General features: G+C 39.1%; 2 protein-coding genes across 2 annotated transcripts in view; both read left to right on the forward strand.

Annotated features, from left to right (window-relative positions):
* The window catches only part of LOC118280464 (uncharacterized), a 29,846-nt gene that overhangs the window by 9,846 nt on the left and 2,065 nt on the right, over window positions 1–17,935 (forward strand). The gene's annotated exons all lie outside the window — the stretch shown is intronic.
* The window catches only part of LOC118280423 (uncharacterized), a 19,317-nt gene continuing 1,382 nt past the window's right edge, over window positions 1–17,935 (forward strand). Inside the window, exons 1-5 of the mRNA XM_050701964.1 lie at window positions 1–709; window positions 1,166–1,320; window positions 16,213–16,307; window positions 16,961–17,130; window positions 17,622–17,794. Of these exons, the coding sequence (XP_050557921.1) occupies window positions 1,271–1,320; window positions 16,213–16,307; window positions 16,961–17,130; window positions 17,622–17,794 (488 nt within the window). The 5' untranslated portion in view covers window positions 1–709; window positions 1,166–1,270. The remainder of the gene's footprint in view (window positions 710–1,165; window positions 1,321–16,212; window positions 16,308–16,960; window positions 17,131–17,621; window positions 17,795–17,935) is intronic.

A 17,935-nucleotide genomic window follows, 5' to 3' on the forward strand; every position in this document is an offset into this window, starting at 1 on the left:
TAGAAACATTCAGTTATCCTGCCTTAGATAGGTTGCACATCGCGGCCGGAGCTGCAGCCATAGCGGAATAACTTACAATCGAGTTGCAAATTGCTAAACAACGTGAGAATATTTCAATTTCGCGCGCTACTTTAAATATTGTGCTACATCAACATGTAGTGAGTGGACTTCCCCGTTCGAATTATCTAGAAATAGATTAGATATGAGCTCGCGTCACATAGATAGCCCAGACCGATTGACGGGACGGGCGACAGAATCGACAAGCCGGGCGTTTTCGTCGCCACAGTACAAAAACTTAGTTACAATAGTGTTTCAGTGATAAATAATACTACTGCATCGACCCTAGTGCATCTTTGACCTTACCAAGTGATACTAAAAGGGCAATTGTGTAATTCTGTTGAGAAAACCGAGTTGAAATATGGATAGAAATGATTTTACGTCGAATTGTAGCTCATGTATCAAGGAGTCGATGGAAGCTGGACAGCTGACTTGCAAGTTATTGCCACCGAGTACATGATATGCTGATGATGCAGGGGACGGAGCTGGTTCTTCCTCGGAAGGTGGGGACATGGCTTGCCACGTCTCCATGTCAGAGACTGGACCCTAAGGCCTCAAGGACTCTAACAGCGCTTGGAAAGAATTGTGAACTTGTCACATTACATAATGCATTAAGGTATATCTAGAGTCGCTTCATCTTCCTTATCAAGTGGTAAGTTATCATTGGATTCAGATATCAAATTGCATAGTACTTCTACAATTAATATTTCATTCAGATTTTTATTCAAAAATGATATTGATTTCACCGACTTCATAAATGTCTTATCTTATAAAAATAAAAAAAGCAACGTCACGCCTTTTATCCCCGAAGGGGTAGGTAGAGATGCACATTACGGCACGTAATGCCGCTATACAATGTACATCCACTTTTCACCATTTGTGTTATAAGTCCCATGTAATAGGGAGTGAGACTATTGCCATATACTATGCACATTTCCAGACTCCGTGCTACTACTGAGAAATATTTCGAATAACCGAAAAAACCCCAGCAATACTTTGCCCGACCCGGGAATCTAACCCGAGACCCCTTGTTCGACAGTCGCACTTGCAACCACTCGACCAACGAGGCAGTCCTGTCCCGTTATACTGACGTAACTACATTGTACAGGTTTCAGACCGGACCTGAAGTCGATGGCGTCCCTTCCATCCTTCGTAGAAACATGACTCTCACCGCTGCTGCTATGCAAACAGACGGACAAACAGATTGGAGCCGATGTTGTGTATGTACGGGGTTTATACGATGGAAGTTACAACCGCGGTCGTGTAAGTAATGTTCATGTTTTTTTATGATAAATGATAAATTATATTTATTTCTGTAAATAGGTAATAAAATAACACTTTTACACGTCAATATTTCAAATAGCTAGATGAGGCCGTCATTTCCTATCCGACTACTCTGAGAAGAAATGCCGAAACAAACTCAGAGGTCATAGTCTCTTTTAAAGTCTGTTGTCCAGACAATGAAATATGGAACAGCAGATGTAACGAGCAGACGTATCACCTGATGGTAAGCAATCGCCGCCGCCCACGGACACTTGAAACACTAGAGGCGTTACAAGTGCGTTGCCGGCCTTTTGGGGGTTAGGAATTTAAGGGTTGTTGGGTAATTGGGGATTGGGAAGATTGAGAAGGGGGGAATTAGGCCTGATGGTAAGCAATCAACGCCGCCCATGGACACTTGATACACCAGAGGCGTTACAAGTGCGTTGTCGGCCTTTTGGGGTTTAGGAATTTAAGGGTTATTGGGGAATCAGGGATTGGGAAGATTGGGAAGGGGGAATTAGGCCTGATGGTAAGCAATTGCCGCCGCCCATGGACACGTGAAACACCAGAGGCGTTACAAGTGCGTTGCCGGCCTTTTGGGGTTTAGGAATTTAAGGGTTGTTGGGGAATCAGGGATTGGGAATATTGGAAAGGGGGGAATTGGGCCTCCAGTAGCCTCACTCACATAACGAAACACAACGCAAGCGTTGTTTCACGTCGGTTTTCGGTGAGGCCGTGGTATCACACCGATCAAGCCGGCCTATTCGTGAAGAAGCATGGCTCTCCCACACGTTTTGACAACTTCTGGTATGTTATTAGCCATCCAATACAACATGTGCTGTATGGTATCTCTCAGCTTGTAAGTGGTACGCTTACGGGTCAGCGGACGGCGAGCGAGAGTAGTAGAGGCCTGGGGCCTTAGTCTGGTATTACAATTGTGTCAGAATGGTCGATCACTGAACAGTGCAAGAGGGACGGAGCTATACAACCTACATAGCTCCGTCCCTCTCGCACTGCTCAGTGATCGACCATTCTGACACACACACAATTGTAACAGCAGACTAAGGCCCCTGCTCCAATGAACTAACCTATCAGCGCGCCGAATGCGGTAACATTTCGATCTCGTTAAACGTACTAAGGCCCCAGAACTAGACCGTAGCGTTGGGTCCAGCGCATGCCTCAAGGAGCCATCAGACCACTAGAGATGGGGCCCAGTAGGCCTGATGTCCGACTCGGAGCGGACAACTTAACGGGTTACCGGGGCTCCGATCCATGCCCTTGTAATACATATTTTTTATGATAAATCTTATCAAAATTTTTAATGCCTTTAATGCTACAATTTAACCACAAGTTTACCTATTATTGTTACAAAAATACTTACATATTATAGTAAAATTGTGTTAATGATAGCACAATTTTACTATCTATTACATTCAATATACCGAAGGCTCTGCCAAGTCAGCCCACTAACCCACTGGGAGAGCTGACCTGTCCCAAAAGAAGCAAGACTCCGGCTTGAAGGAGTAGGAACGGGGTGGTTTTAGCCAGTAAGAGTCTGACACTCTCTCTCGCCTCACGAAAGGCTGGAAGAATCATTGGATGATGTATGCCCTTCATTAAAAGGGTTATAAATGTTTGCTCACTGTTCACAAAATAAAAGGCGTATTATGGATTATTTTTTATAGAATAGGGAGGCAGACGATCACCTGATGATAAGCGATCAGCGCCGGCCAACACCCGCAACACCAGAGCAGTCGCAGGTGCGTTGTTGGGGAAAGGAATACGCCCTTTCAAGACGGTTGGAAGGTTGTATCGGTTACTTGGCTAATATTTGTTTTTATGCATGTTTCAGGAGTACGCACGATGTTTTTCTTCACCGCTGTCAGTCGTGTCTCGATCAGATCAAATCATCTTTATTGTGGACTATAGGTATGCATTATAAATACAGGTCTTAAATAATAAAAATTTGTTCAGCTATGTCCCGCTTTTGAGGTATACAATAACAAAATACAAATCATAATTTAATACACAATTGGTCATAAATGGTCTCCATACATTATTATTAGAATATTCCAAATTATAGATACACACAAATTACATTTTTAAGTCATATAAGTCATAATTGTAGTTCATTAAGCCTTGTATTCATGGTAAACATTTTGTTTAGCAACATAGTTGCATAAACATATTGCGGGCAACACTTGTGTTGCGGAGTTAATCACGCCATGCTGCAAAATTGACGCTCGGCGAGCGAAAACATCAGTTTATATTAGTTTAAACCAAGTTTCCAGCAGCAATTCTCGCTATTCATCAACAACGTTGATCAACTGTTGCTAAGCAAAATGTTTGCCATGAATACGAGGCTTTATCATAACATAATCTTAGAACGTACATTTAAAAGTCAGAAAGTCTCAGAAAAAGTCACATTGGTGCTTACCGTTGGTAGGTTTAGAATCCGCACCCTTGTACATAAGAAGCGTCTTAAGCCTCCCGGTCAGCTCGAGTTCACTTCGCTCCACGTCATACCTACTGATGCTGGTTGTTCCTGCCGCAGGTGTGACGAGGATGGCCACGCTTGGTCTGACGAAACGCCCTTCCCTATTTGGACTTTGCACTACTGCCAACCTGGCTGAGCGAAGGATATTTACCGGAATATTAATCAAACCACTGTACTATATCACAATCACTCATATTGCAGTACTTATACCAACAAAAAAAAATATGTTCACGGAGTGTCATTAAGTCGCGGAGAATCTTAACACCGCGATCTAGAAAATGGACTTAAACTAACAACGCCATCTGTGATTATATTTAAGAACTAATTTTCCTTACTAACTAATTTAAAGTGAAGATGGCGGCACTTGAACAGATGGTGATCGTTTTTCTTTAAATTTCCAGAACAAATGCAGCTTTAACGCCAGGCTGCTGGACATCACGGTAAACGGAGCTACCAGATTGGGGAGAAAATACAAAATGTCGCCAACGAATTGAAACACAAAGGCTTGGAGTTCCTCAGGGGAGCTGGACTGTACAATCACTACATAGTATAAAACAAAGTCGCTTTCTCTGTCCCTATGTCCCTTTGTATGCTTAAATCTTTAAAACTACGCAATGGATTTTGATGCGGTTTTTTTTTAGTAGATAGAGTGATTCAAGAGGAAGGTTTATATGTATAATGTATGTATAGTATATCACCATTGCACCCATCCAAAGCTGGGGCTGAGCTAATGATGTATGATGAGGAAAGATCTCTGTGAAATAACACTATGTACTTCAGCAAAATATCATGATTATCACAAAATCTATACTGATGGGTCTAAAAATGCTAATGGTCATGGAGCTGCCTATTATGATCCTTTAAATTTGGATAATGCAAATACTTATTATAAGATAAATAATTATGTATCAGTTATGTCGCTGGAGCTCTTTGCAATTTCGGAAGCACTTTCTTATGTCCTAACTATTAACAATAATAATAGAAAAATATTGATCTAAAATAAATTTTATCTAAAATACATGATCTATCTGAAAGAGGGATAAATCTGAAGTTGCAATGGGTCCCTTCACATATAGGTATAAAAGGTAATGAAGAGGCTGACCGTTTAGCAAAGTTGGGTATAGAAGAAGGCCGAGAAATAGATATTGGGACGAATTATGTAGAACTTTTGCCTAAGTATAAACAAAAATGTCATGAAATTTGGAAAGAGTATTTCAATGAACGATCGAAAGAATTTTAATGTTAAAGGCTAATTCACCAAATTGTGAGGAGTGTGACACGGTAGAAGATGTTGTTAATTTATTGACGGAATGTGTCAGATTTCAGTCTGCAATAGAAGAGTTATATAGATACTTTTATTCTGTGACTGAATTTTGTGTAGCGCACCAAGATTAGTTTATTTGTTAAAAATTCATTGTATTGTTAAGTTTAGTAAGACACAGTCTTCGTCACAAACATTCCAGAATCCGATAAACTACAGCCATCCCAAACACAGACACCACACACCACTCAATCAACCATCACACAAAGCTCACAATCCACAACTGGCATTCAATCTACATCCACACAAAATTCAGAACACACAAACAGTGTCAATACTCAAGATTTTTTTTTCTTTATTTGTTTTAGGAACTTTTAACAATAAGTTACGCTAGTTCCATCATAAACTAATCTAATAAAGTAAACTTACAAAGTAATCAATGAATATACCAATGCAGCCTCTGGCGACATTGGTTTTGTTAAGATAAAATTAAATATACCTACATCTAACTTATTTATGTTGTGTTCACTACACTACGCACTTCTTTCAGGCTCATTCCTGACACACTGCGTCAAGAGGTGAGAAACATCTTCTACTTTGTTATCACAGACTAGACAGTAAGGAGATTCCACCTTCTTCATCAGATATGCAAAGGCTCTAAGCGGCATGTGTCCGGAACGAATTCTGAAAGAAGTTACCAACATTTTGCAACAAACTTTAAAATCACTAAACCATGGGACCCGAATTACTCAAGAAGTCAGCAGAAGAGGAAGGAGGAGAGTTATAAATTAAATTTAGTAGGGGCCAATGCGCATCGTTTTTCCTGCGGGTCGCGGGACGCGGTGCATTTTCACCGGGTTAAACCCGAGAAGGAGAGACCTCCCCTCACCTTAGATGTTATTTTATTCATAAAAAAAAAACATATTTCTACACCGACAACGGTAGTGTATGTGAAACTATTTATATTATATTAAGATCTCGATGTATCACATATACTCAGAAATAAATGTCTATTCTATTCTATTTTGACTACCTCGTTGGTCGAGTGGTCGCAAGTGCGACTGCCGGACAAGAGGTCTCGGGTTCGATTCCCGGGTCGGGCAAAGTATTACTGGGCTTTTTTCGGATTTTCGAAAATTTCTCAGTGGTAGCACGGAGTCTGAAAATGTGCCCGGTATATGGCAATAGGCTCACCACCTATTACATGGGACTTACAACATAAATTGTGAAAAGTGGGTGTACATTGTACAGTGGCATTACATGCCATAATGTGCACCTCTGCCTACCCCTTCGGGGATAAAAGGCGTGACGATATGTATGTATATTCTATTCTACAATTTTGCAACTATTACAATAGCAGAGTACGGTTCCTGAACTTTTTAAACTGCGATCTCCGAACCACTGCGATCTCCGAACCACTGCCGAGCGTGAAGATTATAGCAAATTTGTTTATGTAGAGGAGACATATTACCTGTAGCTCAACCAGCGCCTGCCAGCGACTCCGTACACAGAAACTGATGACTCTCCTTCTTTTATATACTTTTCCTTTTTTATTTTTATATTTCCTTTTTAAATTGTTAGTTTGAGGACCGTGTGAGACTTTGGCTAGTCATTTTATTTTTAGTTAATTATATTCTGACAGTTTGAGCATTTGTGTGGCCTACCCAAATGTTCTTTTGGTTGGTATTGTTTGTCGGATTATTCAGAAACAGCCGTCAGCTGAGCTAATTGTAAACTGACACATGTGTGTTGCTATCTGAACAGGTCCGCTCATACTGTTGTGGTTCTTTCCTCAAAATACCACTACAGAATCAACTTGCTAGTTCTCCGACAACTTTAATTGATTTTGTCTGGACTTTAAAAAAGACAAAATGACTATGACCTCTGAGTTTGTTTCGACATTTCTTCTCAGAGTAGTCCGATAGGAAATGCCGGCCTCATCTAGCTATTTAAGAGATTGACGTGTAAAAGAGTTACATTGTAACCTACTTGCAAAATAAATATCATTTATCATTTACCCCGTTTCCCATTCCCGCGGGGATCCAGTGCTAGTGCTCTAGTGCTAGTGCTTGCCTACACTACCCGAGGAACATGCTAAGTTACAGCTTCCTAGATCCAGCAGTTTGGGCTGTGCGTTGTCTGTCTGTCAGTCAGGCAGATGAATCAGCTGATGATAAGCGATCAGCGCCGGCCAACACCCGCAACACCAGAGCAGTCGCAGGTGCGTTGTTGGGGAAAGGAATACGCCCTTTCAAGACGGTTGGAAGGTTGTATCGGTTACTTGGCTAATATTTGTTTTTGTGTACATTTCAGGAGTACGCACGATGTTTTTCTTCACCGCTGTCAGTCGTGTCTCGATCAGATCAAATCATCTTTATTGTGGACTATAGGTATGCATTATAAATACAGGTCTTAAATAATAAAAATTAATTCAGCTATGTCCCGCCGTTGAGGCGTACAATAACAAAATACAAATCATAATTTAATACACAATTGGTCATAAATGGTCTCCATACATTATTATTAGAATATTCCAAATTATAGATACACACAAATTACATTTTTAAGTCATATAAGTCATAATTGTAGTTCATTAAGCCTTGTATTCATGGTAAACATTTTGTTTAGCAACATAGTTGCATAAACATATTGCGGGCAACACTTGTGTTGCGGAGTTAATCACGCCATGCTGCAAAATTGACGCTCGGCGAGCGAAAACATCAGTTTATATTAGTTTAAACCAAGTTTCCAGCAGCAATTCTCGCTATTCATCAACAACGTTGATCAACTGTTGCTAAGCAAAATGTTTGCCATGAATACGAGGCTTTATCATAACATAATCTTAGAACGTACATTTAAAAGTCAGAAAGTCTCAGAAAAAGTCACATTGGTGCTTACCGTTGGTAGGTTTTGGACTTGCACTCTTGTACATAAGAAGCGTCTTAAGCCTCCCGGTCAGCTCGAGTTCACTTCGCTCCACGTCATACCTACTGATGCTGGTTGTTCCTGCCGCAGGTGTGACGAGGATGGCCACGCTTGGTCTGACGAGACGCACTTCCCTATTTGGACTTTGTACTACAGCCAATCTGGCTGAGCGAAGGATATTAATTAAACCACTGTACTATAGCACAAACACTTATATTGCAGTACTTATGAACTAACAAAAAAAAATATGTTCACGGAGGGTCATTAAGTCGCGGAGAATCTTAACACCGCGATTCACAAAATGGACTTAAACTAACAACGCCATCTGTGATTATATTTAAGAACTAATTTTCTTTACTAACGAATTTAAAGTGAAGATGGCGGCACATGAACAGATGGTTATCGTTTTTCTTTAAATTTCCAGAACAAATGCAGCTTTAACGCCAGGCTGCTGGACATCACGGTAAACGGAGCTACCAGATTGGGGAGAAAATACAAAATGTCGCCAACGAATTGAAATACAAAGAAGATGATGAGCAGGGAGCAGGCTTGGAGTTCCTCAGGGGAGCTGGACTGTACAATCCCTACATAGTACAAAACAAAGTCGCTTTCTCTGTCCCTATGTCCCTTTGTATGCTTAAATCTTTAAAACTACGCAACGGATTATGATGTGGTTCTTTGTAATAGATAGAGTGATTCAAGAGGAAGGTTTATATGCATAATATATCACCATTGCACCCATGCGAAGCTGGGGCTGAGCTAATGATGTATGATGAGGAAAGATCTCTGTGAAATAACACTATGTACTTCAGCAAAATATCATGATTATCACAAAATCTATACTGATGGGTCTAAAAATGCTAATGGTCATGGAGCTGCCTATTATGATCCTTTAAATTTGGATAATGCAAATACTTATTATAAGATAAATAATTATGTATCAGTTATGTCGCTGGAGCTCTTTGCAATTTCGGAAGCACTTTCTTATGTCCTAACTATTAACAATAATAATAGAAAAATATTGATCTAAAATAAATTTTATCTAAAATACATGATCTATCTGAAAGAGGGATAAATCTGAAGTTGCAATGGGTCCCTTCACATATAGGTATAAAAGGTAATGAAGAGGCTGACCGTTTAGCAAAGTTGGGTATAGAAGAAGGCCGAGAAATAGATATTGGGACGAATTATGTAGAACTTTTGCCTAAGTATAAACAAAAATGTCATGAAATTTGGAAAGAGTATTTCAATGAACGATCGAAAGAATTTTAATGTTAAAGGCTAATTCACCAAATTGTGAGGAGTGTGACACGGTAGAAGATGTTGTTAATTTATTGACGGAATGTGTCAGATTTCAGTCTGCAATAGAAGAGTTATATAGATACTTATATTCTGTGACTGAATTTTGTGAAGTGAACCAAGATTAGTTTATTTGTTAAACATTCATTGTATTGTTAAGTTTAGTAAGACACAGTCTTCGTCACAAACATTCCAGAATCCGATCAACTACAGCCATCCCAAACACAGACACCACACACAACTCAATCAACCATCACACAAAGCTCACATTCCACAACTGGCATTCAATCTACATCCACACAAAATTCAGAACAACACACAAACAGTATCAATACTCAAGATTTTTTTTCTCTTTATTTGTTTTAGGAACTTTTAACAATAAGTTACGCTAGTTCCATCATAAACTAATCTAATAAAGTAAACTTACAAATTAATCAGTGAATATACCAATGCAGCCTCTGGCGACATTGGTTTTGTTAAGATAAAATTAAATATACCTACATCTAACATTATTTATGCTGAGTTCACTACACAACGCATTTCTTTCAGGCTCATTCCTGACACTCTCCGTCAAGAGGTGATAAACATCTTCTACATTGTTATCACAGACTAGACAGTAAGGAGATTCCACCTTCTTCATCAGATATGCAAAGGCTCTAAGCGGCATGTGTCCGGAACGAATTCTGAAAGAAGTTACCAACATTTTGCAACAAACTTTAAAATCACTAAACCATGGGACCCGAATTACTCAAGAAGTCAGCAGAAGAGGAAGGAGGAGAGTTATAAATTAATAATTAGTAGGGGGCAATGAGCACCGTTTTTCCTGCGGGTCGCGGGACGCGGTGCCCATTTACACCGGGTCAAACCCTAGAAGGAGAGACCTCCTCAACTTAAATGTTATTTTATTCATAAAAAAACATATTTCTACACCGACAACGGTAGTGTATGTGAAACTATTTATATTATATTAAGATCTCGATGTATCATATACTCAGAAATAAATTTCTATTCTATTATATTTTGACTACCTCGTTGGTCGAGTGGTCGCAAGTGCGACTGCCGGACAAGAGGTCTCGGGTTCGATTCCCGGGTCGGGCAAAGTATTACTGGGCTTTTTTCGGATTTTCGAAAATTTCTCAGTGGTAGCACGGAGTCTGAAAATGTGCCCGGTATATGGCAATAGGCTCACCACCTATTACATGGGACTTACAACATAAATTGTGAAAAGTGGGTGTACATTGTACAGTGGCATTAGATGCCATAATGTGCACCTCTGCCTACCCCTTCGGGGATAAAAGGCGTGACGATATGTATGTATATTCTATTCTACAATTTTGCAACTATTACAATAGCAGAGTACGGTTCCTGAACTTTTTAAACTGCGATCTCCGAACCACTGCGATCTCCGAACCACTGCCGAGCGTGAAGATTATAGCAAATTTGTTTATGTAGAGGAGACATATTACCTGTAGCTCAACCAGCGCCTGCCAGCGACTCCGTACACAGAAACTGATGACTCTCCTTCTTTTATATACTTTTCCTTTTTTATTTTTATATTTCCTTTTTAAATTGTTAGTTTGAGGACCGTGTGAGACTTTGGCTAGTCATTTTATTTTTAGTTAATTATATTCTGACAGTTTGAGCATTTGTGTGGCCTACCCAAATGTTCTTTTGGTTGGTATTGTTTGTCGGATTATTCAGAAACAGCCGTCAGCTGAGCTAATTGTAAACTGACACATGCGTGCTGCCATCTGAACAGGTCCGCTCATACTGCTGTGGTTCTTTCCTCAAAAGACCACTACAGAATAAACTTGGACGGTTCTCCGACAACTTTAATTGATTTTGTCTGGACTTTAAAAAAGACAAAATGACTATGACCTCTGAGTTTGTTTCGACATTTCTTCTCAGAGTAGTCCGATAGGAAATGCCGGCCTCATCTAGCTATTTAAGAGATTGACGTGTAAAAGAGTTACATTGTAACCTACTTGCAAAATAAATATCATTTATCATTTACCCCGTTTCCCATTCCCGCGGGGATCCAGTGCTAGTGCTCTAGTGCTAGTGCTTGCCTACACTACCCGAGGAACATGCTAAGTTACAGCTTCCTAGGGCCAGTAGTTTGGGCTGTGCGTTGTCTGTCTCTCAGTCAGTCAGTCAGTCACACAGACAGAGTCTAATATAGATATAGATAAATATTAGACTGCATGGGTTATCAATACTGTACTAAACGAGCAGACGTATCACCTGATGGTAAGCAATCACCGCCGCCCATGGACACTTGAAACACCAGAGGAGTTACAAGTGCGTTGCCGGCTTATTGGGGTTATAAATTTAAGGGTTGTTGTTCGGAAATCGGGGATAGGGAAGATTGGGAAGGAGGGAATTGGGCTTCCGGTAACCTCACTCACACAGTGCAAGCGTTGTTTCACGTCGGTTTTCTGTGAGGCCGTGGTATCACTCCGGTCGAGCCGGCCCAGCAGTGCCGAAGCATGGCTCTCCCACACTTGTATCTAGTTATTGCTGATATTATTTAAGTATGTCAATATTTCTATAAGATAGGGACTCGAGTATTTGGGAACGATAGCAGTTTAGCTCATACCTCAGTGAAGTTTGATAAATATCGACCGTCGGCTGTTTCGTTCGATCATATTATGTAACTGGCCAATTTTGTGATACTGAAATAGTGATTTGAGTGCTATTACATCGACCCCTGTGAATGTGAAACTTTATAAAATGATTCTGAGTTGGAAAAGCCCGGGAACAAACATCTCTTTCATTCATATTGGGAATCAAGCTAGACACAACCAATGTGCCATGGTGTCGCTTTGTGTGGCCTTCCCGTACATTCGACAGTCAGTCAGTCAGCGGGCTACACGACGTCACCGCGTCCTCGCATGCTGCTCATGAGGAAGAGCCTCCCTATGACTCGAAACTAGTAGAGCGCAGTATATTTACGTGAGTAAACCGGTATTTTAATGGACTGATTTTCTACTTAACCCAAAGGTTGATCTTCTAATTTAATTCGTTGCGGGATCCAACACAGTCATTCATGTCCCTGGGACGCGCCGGACTTTAATGTCCTTACAACCTCTTAAACGGCTGCAACTCCTGTGCACCAGGATCTACAGTAGATACAAACATGAAAACATCGGAACACTAAAACCTTCACGATCCTGCAACGAAACAATTAGAGGAGAAGAAAAGAAAACAAAAGTTTATATTTTGATAGAATTTACCGCAAAAGACAGAATGAGTGAAGCCTAAAGGCATAAAAGGAGGTAAAAGAGTAGATGGATATACCTGATGGTAAGCAATCGGCGCCGCCCATAGACACTCGTACCATCAGACGAGGTAACTTAATAAATAATGTCCAGAAACAACACATCTTGTTTTTTAAGCTTTAAATAGAAACATACGTAATAAACTTATGAATATATATAAAAAACTCATATATAATTATATTATATATTTTTATTATGTATTATAAACTAATCTTTTTTACTAAGCTCAATTAAAATATATATGTAGGCTAAATAATAATTAGAACTATGTATGACTGAAATATATACAACTAAAAAATAAATTACATTATTATTAAATAATTATATTTAATTATATTTTATATTTTTTATCTTACTTTATTTTAGTTTCAAGTTAGATGTTATTCCTTTTCAGGTATTTTTTAGTGTAGTTCTTAGTCGATTATTTAGTCGAATATTCACTGAAATTTTATTTTGTCAACTCATGTAAAAAATACTGAAAAATTTTTTTTTTGGTATTATTTATATTATATATACAGAAGAATCCGTTTATTATGACTCCGCCTATATTGACCAACCGGTTATTATAACGTAATTGCATGACGAAGTTTGGTTTTCATATAAAATTCTTTATAAAAAAGTCGGATATAATGACTTCCCTTACAGTGACATGCCGCTTTATATGACCCATTTTTAATAAATTATGTCCGGTTATAATGACCGGCACGATTCTTTACCTTCAATAATGTTCGTTAATTCCCGACGACGTTCGGCACGTGCCTAGTTTTTGTTTTGAATCTCAGTGAGTAATTGACAGTTGAAGGTTACGCATTGTTTTTTCGTTTGTTATTGTGGAAAAAATGTCATCTCAACGTCGCAAAGCATTTACAATTGAGGAGAAAGGTGCAATAATCTGCAGATTAGAAAATGGAGAATCTAACTCATGTCTCGCGAAGGAATTTGGCGTTGGTCATTCGACAATTTCAATATAATAATCTGCTGATTACGTGCAATTTTGATTTTGATTTAATATGGTCTTACACATATGCAAATATACTATGTTTCTGTATTAAAATACTTAATACATACATATTTACATAAAAAAGATTTTCATTTATACATAACGCTTTGTATGACGTCCGCTTATTATGACGTGTTTGTCAATTCCTTTCGATGTCATTATAAACGGACTCTACTGTATATATAATACATATACTATATTAAATATATATAATTTCAAAATATATATAACAAAGATAAAAACATTGTATATATTTTATTGTTGTCTATTTTGTAAAATTGAATAATTTATTAAGTCATTCGAGAAAGTAAATATAAAGCAAAGTTGCAATCATATTATTTTAATACCTATAGTTATTTGAATTACAAAAAACACACTAAATATTTTTAACAAAAAATATGATTTCTCAGTCATTAGTCGATTGTAAATTACACATTTTATAATCGAGTAGTTTTAATAAAAAGCGTACTAAGTATATATTTTCATTATCATTACCGTTATTCATTACTTATTGCTTGCTTTTTGAATTTTCATTATTTTATTTTTTCATTATAATTTGATATGTTTTGTATATAATGTATTAACTTAAACTTGAATGAATCGGATGACTCATTTGCCGCCAAAATACATGTCAAATATGTACTAGCAAATTGTATCAACAACAGTATTGTGTTATCTACCAAGCTGAGTGCAACAACGTAAACATACGCAACTAATAATAATGGAATTAATGGATATTGAACAATTCGGACCTATTTGGAGGGCGTTTGGACCGAGTCCAGACGAGTTGTAAGTTATACAGATATGTAGCATTGATTCTTCGTTATAATTATATTAAAATGTTGTGCAACTCACATTGTGCAATTCATATTGCTATCCGTATTTTATTTCATATTTTTTTATAGATTTAACATAAATATTTTACAGTAAACAATAATGAATCGTTGTATAATATACATAAAAACATGTAGATGACATAAATATATGAGTATTACAAAAGATGTTACTCATATTGTGTAGATGGAATTGTGCCTGGCATATGGCAATAGGCTCACAATCTGTTACATGGGACTTATAACATAAATTGTGAAAAATGGGTGTACATTGTAGAGTGGCATTACGTGCCATAATTTGCGTTTGCCTACCCCTTTAGGGATTAATAATAATGATATTATATAAATTTGTTACACATAGTTAACATAATTTCACAACGGTACTGATACCGGTACTAGAATCAGCTGTTTGCTTGTATTTGCTGTCATCATGACGTAATTACTACGCAGTCCCAAAATTCATTTTTACCCGACTGCGCCAGAAGGAGGTTTATGTTTTTCGAGAGTATGTATGTATGTATGTATAATTGTTTGGCATGCTCTGCAGCCTAAACGGCTTGATGAATTTTGGCTTGAGAGGTGTCAATGAAAAAACCCTAAAACAAGAAAGTCATCGTAAAATTGAAGCAGTCGGGACCCATTTTAGAAAGCGAGCCGTATGTGCCCTCACTAAGTCTTTATATTTAGAATGGATCCCGACTGCTTCAATTTTATCTGTCCACGTTTATTCGCATGTAAACTTCGAATCTATGTTTACTTAAGATTTATGACGTCACCCGGTGTGGTCTAAGTATGCGTAACACATAAAATAAATCGCAATTTTATCACTATCTGTGGTAGGCTTATCGCTGCACTTGTGATTAGAAAAAAATACAACAGAGAATAACTAAGTTTCATGCATTGATAAGGTATCTTCTGGCAGTATATTAAACTCTAAAGCCAAAGTAGTACATAAGAATAAACACTTCTCCGCAAAGGCTAGCCTAGCCTTGAAGCCTCCAGTAGAGTACTGAGAGGATTCAAGGCCAAGTAGAATCATAATGGGCTCAGACTGTCACCCTGGAATATTTCTCGCACTATCCTTACAGGTTCCTCACTCCCTTGGATTTGTCTACATCCCAGATAGCAAAGCACAGTACTCCATTGCCTCATACATGACTGCAAGAAGGCGCGTAGAGTTGCAACTATTTTATACAACTCCAGCACCCTCATGAGCCATGTATGTGGCACAGAGTTATATGCCTTTTTATAATCTATCCAGCATGTAGACAAATTCTTTCGGGACCGACGAACCTGTTGGCTTACAACCATATCAATGAGGAGTAGCTCCTTAGTTCCACGAGACCCCTTCCTACATCCATTTTGAGATACAGATAAAATGGCTTTTGTTTTTCAATATGTTTTGTTATTTTTGTTCTCAAAATAAATGTAAGAAGTTTATAGACTGTTGGTAAACATGTAATTTTTCTATAATTTTTGGGTTCAGTGGAACTACCTATTTTAGGAGGATTTTAGGAGCAGATGGGTAACGCCTGTTGTCAGAAATTGGGGCACCGATCTTGCCTTCATAACTGCCTAGAACTGCGATGCTAAGCAAGTGTGTAAACTTTACTGGTGTATGGTATACCAGATCTTTTAATTCTTCTATAAGGCATTAGGAAATGTATACACATGGCTACACATAGTTATACAAAGCCAATATAAACTGACCGTCGAATGTGTGGAAAGATCATACAAAGCGATGCCATGATAAACTGGTATTCACAGTACAAAAATAACTAACATTTTTGTTACAGATATTACATACGACCTTTACAATACGATGACCACGTTCAAGCTCTGGAACTGATACGAAGTGAGATCTACAGAAATCCTGAGTTTTTCGGACTGGGTAAGTTGAAATATTTTAAACGTAGCCTTTTTTTCCTCTGAAGAAGATTATCCAATGATTCTCACCTTCGGCGAGGCGAGAGGGAGTGTCAGACTCTTACTAGCCAAAAACCACCCCGTTCCTACTCCTGCTTTTCGAGCCGGAGCCCCGGTATCCCGCTAGGTAGTCCGCAGCTAACCGTGGCAGCTGCATGTTACACTAATAACTAGACATTTTTCGACTTTTTTATCTGGTTAGTTTGTTTCTTTGTTTGGATCATGTTTAGTAATTGGCATTTTACCTCCTTCCTGACAAAAGATCGGTCTGATATTTGGTATACGCTCTTAACCTTGATGACCATTCGATATCATCATCAGCCTGTTCTTGTCCACTGCTGGACATAGGCCTCTCCAATGACACGCCACTGAGCTGGATCTTCAGCTCTACGCATCCAACCACCAGCCACCTTGTGGATATCGTCACTCCATCCATTGGCGGATGGCGCACCCATTCGATATAATTTGACTTATTCCACAACTACCTACCTACATGCATATATGGATATCAAACGAAACGGCTTGATTGGTCATTAAAACTATTAAACAAGAAAAATATAGTTGATGTACCTAAGACTGTTTAAAAAAGCAATGATTTGTCATCTCCGATTGTTTCAGGATCCGGATCAATTATCTTGATTTCCGATGTAAACGCGTTGATGGCTTTTTTCGACAGGCTTTTGAAGAAAAATGAAATATTTGGTTGTTACGCGTGCCGGACAGACTGTTTGGTTGGTGTTGACATGACGTACATACATTTTTATAACGATGGTCCGATGGAAATGAGTGTAAGTATAACAGCATTTAGCTTTATGAATATTAGCACATCAAGTATCCTATGCGCCACTGCACTGTCGGCGCTGAAGACAGTACATTTGCCAACGTTCCACACTCGAAGGGTGAGTTAAGTTAAGCCAAGGGCTCGATGTCTTTGCAACGGTAAGTCCTCTCTTTGAGGAGTGGCTTTAGAGGCGCCACGGCGTCCTCACCTACCGCCCGACGCAGGTGCTTACCGGACATGGGAGCTTCAGTGGGTTTCTGTTTCTGATTGGGCGGGAGGAAACGCCCGGGTGTCATCACTGCGAGGACCGCCCGGAGGACACGGTGGAGCATACGGTAGCAGTGTGCTCTGCAAGGGTTGAGCACCGTCGTGTCCTCAGGGATGTGGTCGGCGACGGCGACCTCTCGCGTACGGCATTGGTTCAGGCCATAGTGCGGAGCGCGGGGGGGATTGGGATGCCGTCTCCTTGTGTTATGTATATATTTTTGTGAATTTCAGGGGGGCAGCGTCGCTGTTCAAAATTACTTGAAGTACGTAAAGTTCGTCCAAAGGAATTTGTGGCATGGCTGTCGAAGTACTAAGAAAGTTTGCATCCTCATTTCTCTCGGCATTTTCCTAAAACATGAGATAAGATGCAATATTGAATTTATAGAAAATATGTTAATATTGCGGTAAGTAAGCTCCATTATAAAACCAACCTGTTATGTCGCTTATGTGGTAACTCCATGGATAGACGTAATTGCTTGTGTGGCGATTGCTTACCATCAGGTGCTCTCTCTGTTCATTTGCCACCCTATATCCCCGAATAGGCA

Source organism: Spodoptera frugiperda, chromosome 21 (assembly GCF_023101765.2).
Source record: "Spodoptera frugiperda isolate SF20-4 chromosome 21, AGI-APGP_CSIRO_Sfru_2.0, whole genome shotgun sequence".
Lineage (NCBI taxonomy): Eukaryota > Metazoa > Arthropoda > Insecta > Lepidoptera > Noctuidae > Spodoptera > Spodoptera frugiperda.